The sequence below is a fragment of the Lepus europaeus genome, chromosome X (assembly GCF_033115175.1).
Source record: "Lepus europaeus isolate LE1 chromosome X, mLepTim1.pri, whole genome shotgun sequence".
Taxonomy (NCBI): domain Eukaryota; kingdom Metazoa; phylum Chordata; class Mammalia; order Lagomorpha; family Leporidae; genus Lepus; species Lepus europaeus.
The window spans coordinates 133,118,626-133,135,659 of record NC_084850.1 but is presented as its reverse complement, the minus strand read 5'-3'; the positions used below and the strand labels follow the sequence as shown (position 1 = coordinate 133,135,659).

At 40.3% G+C, this 17,034-nt stretch overlaps 1 protein-coding gene and 1 pseudogene across 1 annotated transcript in view; one reads left to right on the top strand and one right to left on the bottom strand.

The window, feature by feature from the left end:
* The window catches only part of CLTRN (collectrin, amino acid transport regulator), a 58,958-nt gene that overhangs the window by 29,954 nt on the left and 11,970 nt on the right, over window positions 1–17,034 (bottom strand). Inside the window, exons 3-4 of the mRNA XM_062183156.1 lie at window positions 8,704–8,762; window positions 3,465–3,550 (exon numbers count right to left, since the gene is read on the bottom strand). Coding sequence (XP_062039140.1) covers window positions 3,465–3,550; window positions 8,704–8,762 — 145 coding nt within the window. The remainder of the gene's footprint in view (window positions 1–3,464; window positions 3,551–8,703; window positions 8,763–17,034) is intronic.
* On the top strand, window positions 12,932–13,232 carry LOC133753825 (non-histone chromosomal protein HMG-14-like; annotated as a pseudogene).

Here is a 17,034-nt window from a genome sequence, read left to right as displayed (position 1 = left end):
CCCGACTGGTGCCCTGGGCTCCATGTACAGGAACCCATTCCTATTCCTGTCCTACCAGGAATGGGGTGGAAATGCCACTGCTGGCTCTGCAGGCCACCCCCTTCCAATCTGTGTCTCTCTTAGGGATGCCTGTTTTCTCTTCTGCTGTCTGCCTGGGCTGGCGGTGCCTAGACCAGGTCAGCCCTCCAACAAGACTTGTGTAGTTGCAGCTAGGACCTGTCTTAGAAGTCATGTCTTCTCCCCATAGCCAATCAAGGTTCTTCTGCAAACAGATGCTAATAGTAGGCTTCCCAATATGAAGAGGCATCTCCAGGTGGGAACAGCTGCCATTGGTGGTAACTAATTGATACAGACCATATTGTAGTCAAGACTGGGTAAAAGGGATGAAAATGAGATGTGCGTCATTCTGTGCATTGCTTGAATATTTTTAAATTCATAGATTTGTTTCAATCTTTGTGCTTCCTGTTATCTTCAAATTCTTCTGCACTATTTGTGGATAAACAATGGCAGAGGTGGGGGTGGGGGACAAGTAAACAATGTCCAAGACTGGGATCCCTGAAGACATCCTAGAAAAGGATGTTTGCCATACTCAAGAATCCACTCTCCCCACATTTCACCAGAAGACCCCTAACAGTCAGATGATTTAAAATTTGGCCCATTCCCCAACTCCTGCTGTTTTCCATTCATCCATCACACCCCAGAGAGGCAGCCTCTCCACAAAGCTCTTTTCAGTTCCATCTTGCATCGCGTGGGCCTTTTCCCATAGAAGAACCCTGCTTATGCAGGCACAAAGCCTTCTTCATGGCAGCGCATGTGGAATCCAGTCCAGCGCCTGAGTAGCCTCTTAAACACATCCTCCTCAGCATTCATGCCCCTGACAACAGAACTGTCATGATTCAAACTGCTTCACTCATTACAGAAAATCTTCCTCTGACTCCTGGTTTATTTTCACACTTTTTGGTTTTTACAACTGGCACTGATAAGAAAAGCGTCTATATATCCTGTGTGCTCAATTGCATTTAAAAAACTTTTCAAATAGATTAAATCAGATACACATAGACTCCTACAGTGCCTCAGGTTCTGAAGGAAAGCATCCTCAAAGATGACTTTTTCAAAATTAATCTGAAATGTAACATATTTAAATTAATTCTAAGAATGGAAACATGATTTAATATAGTCATGTACTAGGCACACTGAAGAAGTAGTAGTGCTATGAACACAGCAATTTTTTTTTTGTTTGTTTTTTTTTTGACAGGCAGAGTGGACAGTGAGAGAGAGACAGAGAGAAAGGTCTTCCTTTTGCCGTTGGTTCACTCTCCAATGGCCGCCGCGGTAGCGCGCTGCGGCCGGCGCACCGCGCTGATCCGATGGCAGGAGCCAGGTGCTTCTCCTGGTCTCCCATGGGGTGCAGGGCCCAAGGACTTGGGCCATCCTCCACTGCACTCCCTGGCCACAGCAGAGAGCTGGCCTGGAAGAGGGGCAACAGGGACAGGATCGGTGCCCCGACCGGGACTAGAACCCGGTGTGCCGGCGCCGCAAGGCGGAGGATTACCCTAGTGAGCTGCAGCGCCGGCATGAACACAGCAATGTTTACAACCTGCTTACAAGAAGGGCTAGAAGAAAATACCAAAAGACTGTTGTGAGATAATCAGCATTTTTTTTTCCTTTTTAAAATTCCTTTTCATTTTTTGTAATGGGATAACTGTATTTGAACTGAAAAATTACAAATAGCTATGAAAAGAACTATACAGTTCTGCAATCTAATGGCATAAAATAAATGTGGTTTTCTAAGTTTAGGGGTGGCCCTTTAGTCCAGCGGTTAAGAAGCCTGTATCCTACATTGCAGTACCTGAGTTCCATGTTCAGCTCTGACTCCTCACTTCAGCTTTCTACCAATGCAAATCCTGGCAAGCACCTGTGATGGCTCAAGTAATCAAATTCAGCCTCTTACATGGGAGACCTGATTGAGTTTCTGGTTCGACTTCAGCCTGGCCCTGTCCCAGAGCTGAGGGCATTTGGGGAGTTAATAAACAGTGGGATCTCTCTCTCTTGCATAAATAAGGAAAAAAATTTAATAAAAATCTATAAAAACTAGAGTGGCATTTACTTAGAGCAAAATTGTGTTTTGTTTTATGCCTCCTTTTAATTTTTGAATCATATGGATATTCTAAAATAAATATGGGTATACAGATAAATACATATAACATGTGCTTATTTTCTTCCTCAAACTCCACTCTTTTTTTTATTCTTTATATGCACATCCTATACATTCAATATCAAATACTATATGATTGAGGGAGACCAATAAATAGTAATCCTCTCCACCAGGCCCAAATAAAAGGCCAACTTGGAGAATACCATTTCAATCAGTAGGCAAAGTTTCTTCTTAATTTTAAAAAATCCTGAAATGAAATAAATTCAACCACAATGTCTCAAATAGAGCTGAACTGAGGTAGATATCATACATACTGCAGTAATATGCAAGAGAGTTAAACCTCACGGATGATATGGCACCTCTTGATCTCAACACTCCTCAGCAGTGAAAAGCAAGCTCAACCTTAGGGTGTGTGCTGGCCCATGTGGGACAGGTTCTGTACTTAACTAAGAAGTAGCACAGCACAATGACTGGTGTCAGGGGCAAGCTCACTGCCCTCCGCATGAAGAAGGAATCCAGGCCCTGGTTTTCCTTCCAGATCACCAATAAGATAAATCATTGCACCTCTCAAGATTGCTCCAGAAGAATAGAAAAAAAGAGGGCAAAATTATTGTTATACTAAGCACTTCTAATAAAATAAAGAAGGTGCTGTGACAGATATCACAAGTGAGAAAAACCAATACATATATAGGTTACTCTCAAAAATGAGAGTTTGCTAGTATCTGTTTGCAAGAAAAATTATACACACTCAATAGAAATATAGAAAGCTCAAGACATATAATGGCAATTTGGGGGGATATTTATCTCCATATTGCCTATTGAACAAAGAGTTGTGTCAGAACATGATATAAACTGTAAGCTGAGCAAAATAACAAAAGTTCTTTAAACACTTCAATTAAAATATGGGTTCCAGAGAGGATGTTCAGCCTAGCAGTTAAAATGTACACATACCACATTGGAGTGCCTGGGCTCAATTCCTGGCTCCAGCTTCTGACTCCAGCTTCCTGCTAATGAGGACTGTGGGAGGAAGTGGTGATGGTTCAGGTAATTGAGTTCCTGCCACATAGGAGGATGATCTGGATTCCAATCTGGTTCTGACTTTGGGCCCAGCCAACATCAGCCATTGAGGCCATTTTGGGATGGGATGGATTGATATTCTCTCTCTCTCTCTCTTTCAAATAAATAAATAATTTTTGTAATATGAGTTCCTTCAAAAAATTAGGTCAAGGTTTTTCAAGATTGTGATTTGAAATAGTATATGGTTTCAAATAATAGTGCAAATAATCAGTTAACATATCTGTTTGCTTACTCTGTTGTTTCTCTGTTAGGAACTTTTCTCATGGAGAAAGCCACCATTGCTCGGAAGAGATATTCTTCATTTGTATCCCAAGCATACTGAAAGAAAAGAAAAACGGAAAATGTAGAGGCAGGGGTAAAATGTGGTCCATTGAGCGGCACTTACACGCACTCTCGCTCTCTTGTGCTCCCTCTCATCTTTGTCATACACTAAAAACTGGAGATCATGATAAAGCACATCCCCATAATGTTCAGGATAGGGACATTCTGTAACTACATTCTATAATTCCACATGTGATATGTTCCCTGTTGCACTATCTTCCTTAGAACCTAAATTCTAGGAAGGGACTATAAATCTCTTCCTCCTTTTCTCTTGTCCTCCATAAACTGACTTTCCTGCCCAGTTTCCTTTCCTTTATTAACATGACTACAGTTTTTGTTTTCTTAGCTGGAAACCTGAGTAAAAAGGCATGTATTTTGAGCAAAACTGTGCCCTATCCCTCTACCTCTGCAAAAAAAAAAAAAAAAAATGTGGAATTACTAATCCCAAATACTGCAGGATGTAACCACACATGGAGACAGTGCCTTCACAGAAATGATTAAATTAAAATGAATTGTCTAGGTGGGCCTTAATCCAATATGACTTGTAGCCTCAAAAGAAGAGAGAATTTAGGAGCAGGCATTTAGTGCAGTGGTTAAGATCCCACTTGAGAAGCCAGTGCTGTGGCACAGAGGGTAAAGCCTCTGCTTGCAGTGCTGACATCCCATATGGGCGCCGGTTCATGTTCTGGCTGCTCCTCTTTCAATCCAGCTCCCTACTTATGGCCTGGGAAAGCAGTGGAGGATGGCCCATGTGCTTGGGCCCCTGCAACCACATGGGAGACCTGAAAGAAGCTCCTGGCTCCTGCCTTCGAATCTGCCCAGATTCAGTTGTTGCTGCCATCTGGGGAGTGAACCAGCAGATGCAAGACCTCTCTCTCTCTCTCTCTGCCTCTGCCTCTCTGTAACTCTGTCTTTCAAATAAACAAATAAATAATAAATCATAAAAAAAGACAATACTTGGGATGCCTTTATCCCATAATGGACTGTCTGGGTTTGCTTCCAAGTTCTGCTTTCAATTCTGGCTTCCTACTAACGTGTAGCCTGGGAGGCAGCAGGTAACTGCTCTAGTACTGGGGTCCTTGCTACCCACATTGGAGGCCTGGATTGAATTCCTGGCTCTTGGTTTCAGCATGACCCAGCCCCAACTATCCCAGGCATTTGGGAAATCAACTCACAGATAAAAGATGTTTTTCTAACTCTCTATCTCTCTGTGTGCGTATGTCTCTCTCCCTCTTTCTGTCTCTGTCTCTCTCTCCTTTTCATATAAATAAAACAAATAAATGATTTTTTAAAAAGTATAGACAATTTGGACACAAGCACAGAGGAAAGACATTGTAAAGCCACAGGGAAAAGATAAACAGCTCCAAGCCAAGGGAAGAGGCCTGGAGCAGATCATTCCCTCATAGCCCTCAGAAGGAACCAACCCTACAGACAGCATGATCTTGGACTTCTAGCCTGGAGAACGGAGAGAAAATAAATTTCTGTTGTTTAAGCCACCTGCTCTGATGCACTTTGATACAGAAGCCCTGGTAAATATATGTGACTCATTCTATCTCTTCTTGCAGCAAATGTAAGATCCTGAGGCACAAAGAGACTGGTGTGTTTAAGGACCACCAAGGAAGCTGGTGCAAGGAAAGCAGAAACAGGCATGGATAAAAGAGTAAAAACTGAGGGGAGGGCCAGAACTGGGTAGAGTAAGAGTTGGCCTATGACCCAGACACTGTCAGGATTTGGTTTTCAATCTGGGATAGGGAGACATATTTCAATTATTGCCTTTCTCCTCTTCTAGTTGAGGGGTTGGGGGCAGGATGGTAAGTAAAGATAGATTCCTAAGCAACAACGTACCACTCAGTTACATTCTCTGGATAAGAAGGTTTATGACTGCACTTCTTCCTTTTTCCTAAATACCTTCATAACATTGCTTAACTTCCTTCAATTGCTTCTATTTCACTCTTTCTTCTTTTCAGTCCTTCCCTACATAACTATAATAAGACATTACCATTAAGAAGAGAATTAAGAAAAATCCAATCTCTTTTTTTCTCACACGTGTTGAATATTGCATTTTAATGTCAAGTTTAAATAATATTTGAAGTGTTCCTTCAACCTTTTAAAGTAAACTTTTTACTACATTTTATGTATACATACTATGAAAGTTTAAAAATAATGAACTGGTTCATGGCATAGGTCCTTGTTTCCAACAATGCATTTGTCTGGAAAGTTGTTTTACACGGAACAAGAGTAGCTCTAGTTCAATCTAAGAAATAAGAGTAAGAAGCTAGTGTGGTTACAAATAGCACACAAACACTATTCATACAGGAGAGGCTTGTTATCGGATGCAGAGATAGGGAGTGAACCTGCTTAAATGCAGGTGAGAATGATCATCTGAGCAGCAAATGAAAATGAAGATTCCAGCCAACTCTCCCTGGAACATGAATTGAAGTTGTTTTTCAGATCTTGGGGATAATTTAACCTGATCATCAGTTCTTTCAACAGTTTCCCTTAAAAACAAGAGCTTGAGGGGTGGGTGATCGGCACAGGAGTGCCTGGGTTCAAGTCTGGCCTCCACTCCTGATTGCAGCTTCCTGCTAATATGTAATTGGGAGGCAGCAGATAATGGCTGAGGTGCTTGGGTTCCTACCACCCATGGTGGGAGACCCAGACTAACTTCCTAGATCTCATCTTTGGCCCAACCCCAAGTGCTGCAGGTATCTGAGGTGTGAACCAGAGGATCAGAGCTCTCTCTCTTAATCCCCTTCTCTATCTCTGCATTTCAAATCAATAAAATAAATAGATTATAGGTTAGTTTTTTCAGTCAAGACCTTGACCTAGTAGGTGTCCAGTTTGCATCAGAGCAAAGGCCCAAGCTATGTAGATCACAACAGGACCAACACATCTCAAGGCATCAATTTAAACTCTTCCATCCTTCCGACACCAAGATACAAAACTTCCTCCACGTACAGCCTGTGCACCTGCTCCCTCAAGTGCCAGATGTGCTATTTGCCTCCTATCAGTGACTATTCTTTCCACCTCAGTTAGAAACACCTGCCCTTGCCCTCTGCTCTTCTCAGGATCTAAATATCAGTTTCCCCCTCTCTGCTATGTGATCAACTCTGACCAAACTCTGTGTATTGACTTTCAGCCATGCTCAAATCTTTCCCATTAAAACAAACAGCAAAAATAAATCACTTTACTCAACTTTCCTTGCATTAACCTACTGCTGTCTCCTGTCCTTCACGGACAAAATTTCCAAAAGAGTTGTCCATACTTCTGTTTCCATGTGTTCACCACCCATTTATTTCTCATTCCCCTCATTATCTGCCCTCCAATTCTACACTCCACAAAACAGCTCTCTAAAGACAACATTGGCTTCCACATTGCTTAAAGCAGTGCACATTTTTCAGTCTATATTGTGTATCTCTCAACAGCACTGGACACTCTTGAATACTCCCTTAGTCTTGAAATAAAACTCCTTGATACAGCCCACATATTCCGTGGTCTGGCCCTGCCTTTCTAAGCTTATCACATTCCATTCTCCTCACTGCCCCACTTCTAGATACCTCAGCCTTCATTCTAGCCTTCATTCTCACCAAAGTCCTTCCCATGATGAGCTTTGCACTGCTCTATTCTCTGTATTTCCTTCTTTTGCTCAGGCTTCAGACCTCAGAGAAGTGCCTGAGAAGGCCTCAGAGAAGGTATTGAGGCCCTGACCAAGGCCAAAGCCCTCATGTATTTCTCCTTCCAGTAAAACTTGACAATTCTGTACACTTACATTTGGTTTACTGAATATTTCATGCATGACCAATTCTTGCACTACTGTAAGCTCCTGAGAGCAGGAACAAGCCTATTGTCATTTTTTTTTAAAAAAAGAGATTTATTTAATTACTTGAAAGTCAGAGTTTACAGAGAGAGAGAGAGAAAGAGAGAGATCTTCTATCCGCTGGTTCACTCTTCAAATGGCCCCAACAGCCAGCGATGGGCCAGACTGAAACCAGGAGCCAGGAGCTTCTTTCAGGTCTCCCACATGGGTAGAGGGGCCCAAGGACTTCGGCCATCTTCTGCTGGTTTCCCAGGCACATTAATGGGGAGCTGGATCAGAAGTGGAGCAGCTGGGACTCAAATCTGCTGGCGTTGCAAGTGGCGGCTTTACCTGCTATGCAACAATGCCATCTCCTAGCCTACTGTCATTAAGTAACCCCACACACTGGTAGACAGAGTGAATTCTTCAGTCAGACTGCCTAGATTCAAATCTTATCTCTGTCACTTGCTGGCTTGAGACCTTGAATGGGTCACTTCATGCCTTTGCAGTTCAGTTTTCTCATCATGCAACAAGAAAGGGAATACCTGCTCTACTTTCCTCAAAGGTCTTTGTAAGGGCTAATGAATTAATACAAATAAGTGTTTAGAAGGGTCCCAGCTAGAAAGTAAACTCAGCTCTTAATAAATTCTGGCTGTTACAATAATATTCACTTATTGAGTAAATAATAACATAATATACTGGTCGAATGGCCTACTACAAAGTTTCTTTAGCACTCTTTCTTGGTTTCTATCCTGGGGAGTCCTTATGGGGAAAATTCTGCAGACCATGAAGGAAAACGGAAATGAAAATTAGATAGAACTGCCTTATCAACTCAACAGTCTTCACTGTTCCATATCCACATGAGTTCTATGAGTATTTTTTTTACTTCTATTACATAAGCACATTTTTCATGTTGTTACTTTGAGTATTGAGAAGAATTACAGAAACTTCACATTACAATTGGAGATTTTGGGGAAGGAATTTATGTAAGTAAACCAAATTCAAACAGCCACAACAGTGAAGGGGCAAACCCAACTGAGACCACAGTGCCTGATTCAGGCCCCTTTGCTCCTCCATGTTGGGTAGAGAAATTCAAGTTTTCTAAATTGTTTTGTGTAATGTGAAATTTCACATATTTTCTAGCATACACTTACAGATTAAATACTTTAGGTAAAACCATTTCATTAGCAATTTCTATTTTACTATGATCTGTACTTCAAGAGGAGATCAGATTTGAGGTTTTTAGAAATAACGTTTCTAGATTAAGATAACTATGAAGATAGGACTATTATTAGAGAAAGAAAAATGTCATTAGCAAACAAATTTAAAATGAATACTCAGGCTCTCTACTTACTGCTTTGTCTCCCAGAGCTGTTCTGATACTAAGTCTCACTTTGAAAGCATTTTCTGCATCTGCCAGACAAAAAAAAAGTGCAGTAGACAATGATAAAATCTGCCAAAACAGAGTCTGGTAAACCTCAATATTTATTGCAGCTCAAACCAACAAAACACAGAACTACAATTAAAACTGTCTCAAGTACCGCTGTAAAATTTGACCCAAATCATCTTAGATGGTTCAGATTTTCCTTTCAAACTCATAAAACAGTTATAGGCTCTCTTTCAAGCCACAACATGCCTGCAGATTTAGAAAAATAAAGAGTTCTTTCAGCCATATCTTGTCAATTATTTAGAAAACTGTTAATGTATTTTTGAGTTTCAAGGCTACATACCTGGTTGACAGAGCTCAGCATGAATAGCAGTCACCAGGAAAAAGAGCAGCCACAACATTCTTTCAGAGTGGAAAACACAAGGCAAACTGAGAAAAAAAAATCCACCCTCCACTTAAAGCTGCCTTAGCCATTCTGTGACCCGGATTAGAATATCACAGAAACAAGTGAGCCACCATCTAAAAGGTTTAATGATTAACATCCATCACTTGGGTTAATACTTCCATAGAAGCAGACCATCTCCTGTCAGTTATTTACAAAAATCTGTTTGGAAAACAGATTGGTTGTTTTCCCCAAACTCTACCGCACAAGAATGTTTCCTCTGTTGACAAAGGCAAGTCCTCCCCCACCCCTTCTGTGCTTGTCTGGTGTAAAGAACTGTGTCCTTTCTGGAGGTTTCCTTGGCATAAACTTTCTACCTTTTCGGGGCTAAAATATCTGGTTCAAAGACAGTCTATCTTAATTTGAGAAACAAACAGTACTCCTTTATGTCCCTGGTGAACAAAGGATGCCCTTCTGAGAATGGCCTCACCTGACTCTCACCTCGCAGGTAAACATCCGAGCAGAGCTCCCACTTCAAACAAAGGAAGTGGTTTTGTTCAGCCCCATGGTCTGGCAGTTGTGTAAAATCAAAGTTAATGATACCGAGCAGTGCTGCCCAGAGGAACATTCTGTGATGATGCGTGCTCTGCACCTCCCTGTGCTATCCAGTATGGCAGCCCTGAGCCCTCAGAGTGAAGCTAGAGTGGCTGGGAAACTGACTGACTTCAACGTAAATTTAGTATAAGTAGCTACAAGCAGCTGATGGCAACATTGCTAAGTGCAGCTATACAACAGTAATTAAGAGCTACCATTAGCTTGGTTCATGGAATGATTTCCCTAATCCTCAAAACAACACCTCACAGTTGTTGCTGTGATCATCTGATACACAGGGAACTGGGAATCCAATGTTGAAATCATTGGCAGAAACAGGATGAGTGGCATGGGTGTCATGCTCCCAGCTGGGCTGTCTTGCACTTGAGCCCTCTCTTTACCACACTGAAGAATCCTGTGTCTCTGCCTGTCCTAGGTCAAACTAAAATGGAGACAAAATCTCAGAGATACTGCAAGGAGTAAGATGACGAATGTGAAAGAATTTTTTCCCCTGGTGGGCATTCCAAAGATGCCAACAGTAGCCCTCAAAGGCTCAGTGCCAGGGTTTCCCTCTCTTGCATGCTGCCTTTTTCTGAATTCAGGCCCCATGTCCCATGCAGTTCCTCAAAAATCGTGAATGGAAAAATTAGATTAGGTGGGTTTGTTGTTACATAGGAAAGATGGATTTTTTTCTTTTTTTAAAAATAAGTTTTATTTATTTTTGCTTTTATTTGAAAGGCAGAGAGAGAGATCTTCCATCTGCTGGTTCTCTCCCCAAATGCACACAACAGCCAGGAGCCAGGAACTCCATTCACGTCTCCCACATGGGTGGCAGAGATCCAGGATGATGACCTGAATCATCATCTGCTGCCTCTTAGGGTGTGCATTAGCAAGATGTTGAACCGGAAGTGGAGGTGGGACTTGATCTCAGGTACTCTGATATGGGATACAGTGTGATAAATTAACATATGTATCCAATAGAGGCTGGGAAGGGTTGGGGAGGAAGTCAAGGGGAGATTGAATAACAGGTACCAAATCACTGTTAGAAAGGAGGATAAAGTCCCTAGTGTTACAGAGCACATTGGGGTGACTGTGGTTCATGATAACCTATTCTGTATTTTCCAAGCAAGCAAAGGAGAGGAGCTCCAAGGCTCCAGTGATAGAGTAAGACCAAGAACAAGAAGATGTAGATTACCCTGGCTTGATCAGTGTACATTGTGCACATTTATTGAAGTGTCATGCTGTACCTTACAATATGCACAATTATTGTTGATCAAAAGGTTTTTTAAAAGTTTAAAGAAATGGAAATGCTAGTTAACTTGATCTGATGAAAGCAACAATGAGAAAAATATCCACAATGATGACACTTCCATAGCAACTTGAGAGGCGTATTTTCTCCCTCCTAGTGAAGGTGCTATTTAGTTGTAGCTGATCCATTTCTCTTGGCTAAATCCACCAAAGGAAGCCTTTTCTCATCTCCTTCCCCTTGGCTGGAAAAGCTGTACTAGAAGGGAGAAGCAGGCAAAAAGTTAGCTCTCCCCCAAGTCTAGCAATTTCACTATTAGGTACAATGGAAATTTCCTTAAAGGAAAAGTTCGCTGAACTAACCCCTGAGAAAAAGGTCAGACTAGATGAAGTCATCTTGGAAAATATTAGACTAGATAAACTTATCATGGGGAAGAAAGTCAATACACATAGGGATAGAGATTGTAAGAAAGTATTTGCATTAAGGAACAAAGCCATTTCAGGAACACACAAATGTGATTCAGTTGCATTTAGTTAAAGTGACAAATTTATCCCATATGCTCTTAGAAACTATATGACCAGGCTAATGAAGATAGTAGCATATCAAGCCTTAGTCGGTATAAGCCACTCATTTGAACTGAGAAGACAATCTCTTTTTCAATTTGGATTCTCAATGCTTGTAGTATTATTTAAAAATGACAGAACAAGGCCGGCGCCATGGCTTAACAGGCTAATCCTCCGCCTTGCGGCGCCGGCACACCGGGTTCTAGTCCCAGTTGGGGCGCCAGATTCTATCCTGGTTGCCCCTCTTCCAGGCCAGCTCTCTGCTATGGCCCAGGAAGGCAGTGGAGGATGGCCCAAGTCCTTGGGCCCTGCACCCGCATGGGAGACCAGAAGAAGCACCTGGCTCATGGCTTCAGATCAGCGCGATGCACCGGCCGCAGCAGCCATTGGAGGGTGAACCAACGGCAAAAAGGAAGACCTTTCTCTCTGTCTCACTATCCACTCTGCCTGTCAAAAAAATAAAAAAATAAATAAAAAATAAAAATGACAGAACATATAGCAATAGAAGTTCTGTATAGAAAATGCATAGAAAGAAAAAGAAAAGTAGAAAACACATGGAATACCACCACAGGGATGAAAAATGTTAATGCATTTAGTTCTTGGAACAGAACTTCCTTAGCCTTGGGTCTTCTTGCGTGTTCTTATATAATTTTGTTGTTGTAACTCTTATACTTGCATGATCCAAACAGGGTAATGTAATGTTTGGAATAATACAGGCTGTTGTCTTCTTCCTTACTTGATTGGAAATCCTGCTACTTCATGGAATCCAGTGAGTTATTTTAAAAATGATGTGTCATGGACTGACAGGCATAGCAGTTAAGACACTGTTTAGGACACATGCACCCCATGTCGGAGTGCCTGGATTTGAGTTCCAATTCTTTTTCTAATTCCAGCTTCCTACTGATGTGCACCCTGGGAGGCAGCAGGTGATGGCTCAAATGGTTGGGTCTCTGCCACCCATGTGGAGACCCAGCTTGAGTTCCTGGCTCCTGGCTTTGGCCTGGCCCTGCTCCAGCTGTTGCAGGCATTTGAGGAGTGAACCAGAAGATGGGAGCTCTTTGCCTGTCACTTTGTCATTCAAATTAATAAAATAATAAAAATAAATAAAATAAAATAATAAAAATAAAAATAAATAAAAATTTTAATAAACAGACATGTCATATGATAGAAGTATCCCTTTATTTCTAATTATGAAGTTATTTTATCCATAATTAATGTTATATTTTATATCCAACTGCCATTACAGTATCTATTAATACAATCATAGAATTTTTATATTTAGTCTGTTATATTAATAAATTTCTTTGAACTGATTCTACCCTTAAGTTAATCTAGCCTTTAAATTTATTTTTAGTGGTGGGAGGAGTGGCAGCGGCCAGGCAGCCCAGCTTCCCAAAGGCTATCATTGCCAAGATGCCCAAGAGGAAGATCAGCTCTGCTGAAGGGGTGGTGAAAAAGGAGCCCAAGAAGAGGTCAGCATGGTTGTCAGCACTGGCTCTCGCAAAAGTGGAAGCAGAGCCCAAGAAGGCCACTGGGAAGAATAAGTCAACAGACAAAAAAATGCAAGCAGAGAAAGAGAGGAGCAAAGGTAAAACAGGCCAAGGTGGCTAACTAAAAAGCTAGAGAAGACTTGCCTGCAGAAAATAGAGAAACTAAAAATGAGGAGAGTCCAGCCTCTGATGAAGCAGAAGACAAAGAAGCCAAGTCTGATTAATATCATACACCATGTGTTATTAGTGGTGGCTGTCTCCCTTCTGGTACAACTCAGAGGAATAATTTTATCAACTATTTTGTAAATGAAAGTTTTTTAGTACTTCTAGATACATTTCTAAGAAGGAGGGAAGCCCGCCTCATCCCATTTTTTTAAGTGTGAATGATTTTTTAAGAGGTGAAATCATTTGCTTTTTTTTTTTTTTTTGTACAATCATAAAATAGTGGCATGTTGAATTCTGGAAGGCTTTGACTGTCTTGGGTGTCAGTTTAACATTCCATAGCTGTGGGTAGTCTTTATATCCTAACACATACTATACACACACACACACACATATATATATACATACATATACATATACATATACATATATATATATATATATATAAAATTATATCCAACACATACTAAATGGCAATTTGAGGTCTCAATTCTGTCTTGAATATTTTCAAATTACTTCTCCTATGTTGCTTAGTAGAATTGTTTCCTACAGAAAACTACTCCTTGTTGCTCTGTCAGGACCATGTGTCCCTGTAACATCTTTGGTTGTGGCAGTATAGTTTTCCCAATAATTTCTCTAATGTGCTGTGAAGGACTGAAAAGTTGAGTATGTCATGTACATGATATTAAACTGTGAATTGGTAGAATTTATGTTACAGCAATCTTTGAAGATACTGGTACTTGATAGCCTATTAAGGAAAAATTGCCTCCAAATTTGAAGCTGGAAAGTCAATGGAATAACTTTTAAATAAAGAGTGACAATTCATGGCTTTTTAGATTTTTGGTATGTATGTTAAGAATTGTGTACAAATTAAAATGTCTGCGTACTGCTTCTCAACACCAATAAAATCTCAATTATAGCAAAAAATTATTTTTAGCATGCTGCTGGTATTAATTGCTAGGTTTTCTGCTAGTATTTTTAAACTTATTTTCTTAGAATATCATGTAAGTTCCATTAAAAGTACTTATTCTTGAAGCCTTTTTATTTGCTTCTGGCCCTAACACTACCACCTTGAAAGTATATAGAAATATTTCTAATGTTATCTATGTTTAGAAATACTTGTGGAATTTTTGCTTTTTAAAGATTTATTTATTTATTTGAAAGTCAGATTTAGAGAGAGAGAGACACAGAGAGAGATCTTCCATCTGCTAGTTCACTCCCCAAGTGGCCACAACAGCTGTGGCTGAGCCAGGCTGAAGAAATAATTGTAAGCATGAGAAATAAAAGACTTCACAGTTGAAAAATCTGGATCATGTACATTCTACAGGAAGGGCTGTTAGAAAATCATCATTTCTTGATTGGAGAGAGTCAAGATGGTAAAACAAGGAGGGAGCTTACTGCTCTAGTCTAAGGGAAGATAATTTAAAAAAAAAAGTAGAGGGAGTGCAGTGTCAGGGAAGAGTTAGGGAAAAAATGGCAGAGAAAGCTCCATGCAAATTAGAGGGACACTGTGGACCATTGTGGAGGGTGTGGATATGCACAACTCAGGACCCCAGCCTGAGCCTCAGCACCAGCTTTGGAGTGAGGTGAGAACAGACTGCAGCATCCCAAGCCATTAGAGATAAAGCTGTGGGAAAAGCCTGGCATGAGTCTGGCTTGGAGCCCTGTGAGGGACAGTGTACCTGCCAAACTAGAGGGGAAAGAAAGGGGGCAAGTTTCTCTCCCCTCAACCACCTGACACCAGTGTCCTGTAACTAGTCAAGGGCAGGCACCATTTTGGACATATACAACAGCTGTGCCAGCTCATGTCACCTTGAATGTACATGTCCCCAGCTCTCCAGTTAAAAGATACAGACTGGCTGAATGGATTAATAAAACAAAGCCCATATTTTTGCTGACTAAAAGAAACACATCTTACCAACAAAGATACATGCAGACTGAAAGTGAAAGGATGGAAAAAGTTATCCCATGCTAACAGAAACCAAAAAAGAGCTGGTGTAGCCATCCTAATACCAGACAAAATAGACTTTAACACAAAAACTGGTAAAAGAGTCAAAGAAGGGCACTATGTAATGATTAAGAGATAAATTAAACAGGAAGATGTGACTATTATAAATGTATATGCTCTTAGTTACAGGGCATCTTGCTATTTAAAAGAAATGTTAATGGATCTAAAGGGAGACATAGAGTCTAGTACAATAGTAATGAGGGACTTCAATACTCCATTGTCAGCAATGGACAGATCAACCAGACAGAAAATCAGCAAGGAAACAACACAGTTAATCAACACTATAAACCAAATGGACCTAACAGATATCTACAGAACTTTTGACCCTACAGATACAGAATACATATTCTTCTCATCTGTGCATGGAATTTTCTCTAGGCTAGACCACATGCTAGGCCATAAAAAAAGTCTCAGCAAATTAAAAAAAATCAAAATCTTACCATGCATCTTCTCTGACAACAATGGAATGAAGCTGGAAATCAACAACTCAAGAATCTCTAAAACATATGTAAACACATGGAGACTGAACAACATGCTCCTGAATGAACAGTGGGTCATTGGAGAAATCAAAACATTTCTGGAAACAAATGATCATGACAATACAACATATCAAAACTTATGGGATACAACAAAACCAGTGTTAAGAGGAAAGTTCATAGCAAGTGGTATCTACATCAAGAAATTGGAAAGGCACCAAATAAATGAGCTATCAATGCATTTCAAGGACCTAGAAAAACAACAGCAAATCAAACCCAAAACCAGTAGGAGAAAAAAAATAATTAAAATTAGAGAATAAAGAAAGTTGAAACAAAAAAATTACAAAAGATCAGCATAACAAAGAGCTGATTTTTTTGAAAAAATAAACAAAATTGACACACCATTGGCCCAACTAACCAAAAAAGGAGGGAGAAGACCTAAATCAATAAAATTAGAGATGAAAAATGAAATGTAACAACAGACACAACAGAAATAAAAAGAATCATCATCAGAAATTACTACAAAGAGCTCTATGGCAACAAATCAGGAAGCCTAGAAGAAATGGATAGATTCCTGGACACATACAACCTGCCTAAATTGAGCCATGAAGACACAGAAAACCTAAACAGACCAATAACCAAGCCCGAAACTGAATCAGTTATAAAGACTCTCCCAGCAAAGAAAAGCCCAGGACCAGATGGCTTCACTGCTGAATTCTACTAGACATTTAAAGAAGAACTTACTCCAATTCTTCTCAAGCTAATCAAAACAAATGAAAGGGAGGGAATCCTCCCAAACTCCTTCTATGAAGCTAGCATCACCTTCATTCCTAAACCTGAAAAAGACATAACAGAGAAAGAGAACTATAGGCCAATTTCTCTGAACACAGATGTAAAAAATCCTCAAAAAATACTAGCTAATCGAATCCAACAACATATCAGAAAGATCATTCACCTGCACTAAGTGGGATTTATCCATGGTATGCAGGGATGGTTCAACATTCACAAATTAATCAATGTGATACATCACATCAACAAACTGAAGAACAAAACCCATATGATTATCTCAATAGATGTAGAGACAGCATTTGATAAAATACAACATGCTTTCATGATGAAAACTTTAAGCAAATTGGGTATGGAAGAAACATTCCTCAACACAATCATGGCAATTTATGACAAACGCATGGCCAGTGTCCTATTGAATGGGGAAATGTTGGAAGCATTTCCACTGAGATCCAGAATGAGACAAGGATGACCACTCTCATCATTGCTATTTAATATAGACCTGAACGTTTTAGCTAAAGCCATTAGGCAAGAATAAGAAATCAAAGGGATACAAATTGGGAAGGAGGAAGTCCAACTATCCTTATTTGCAGC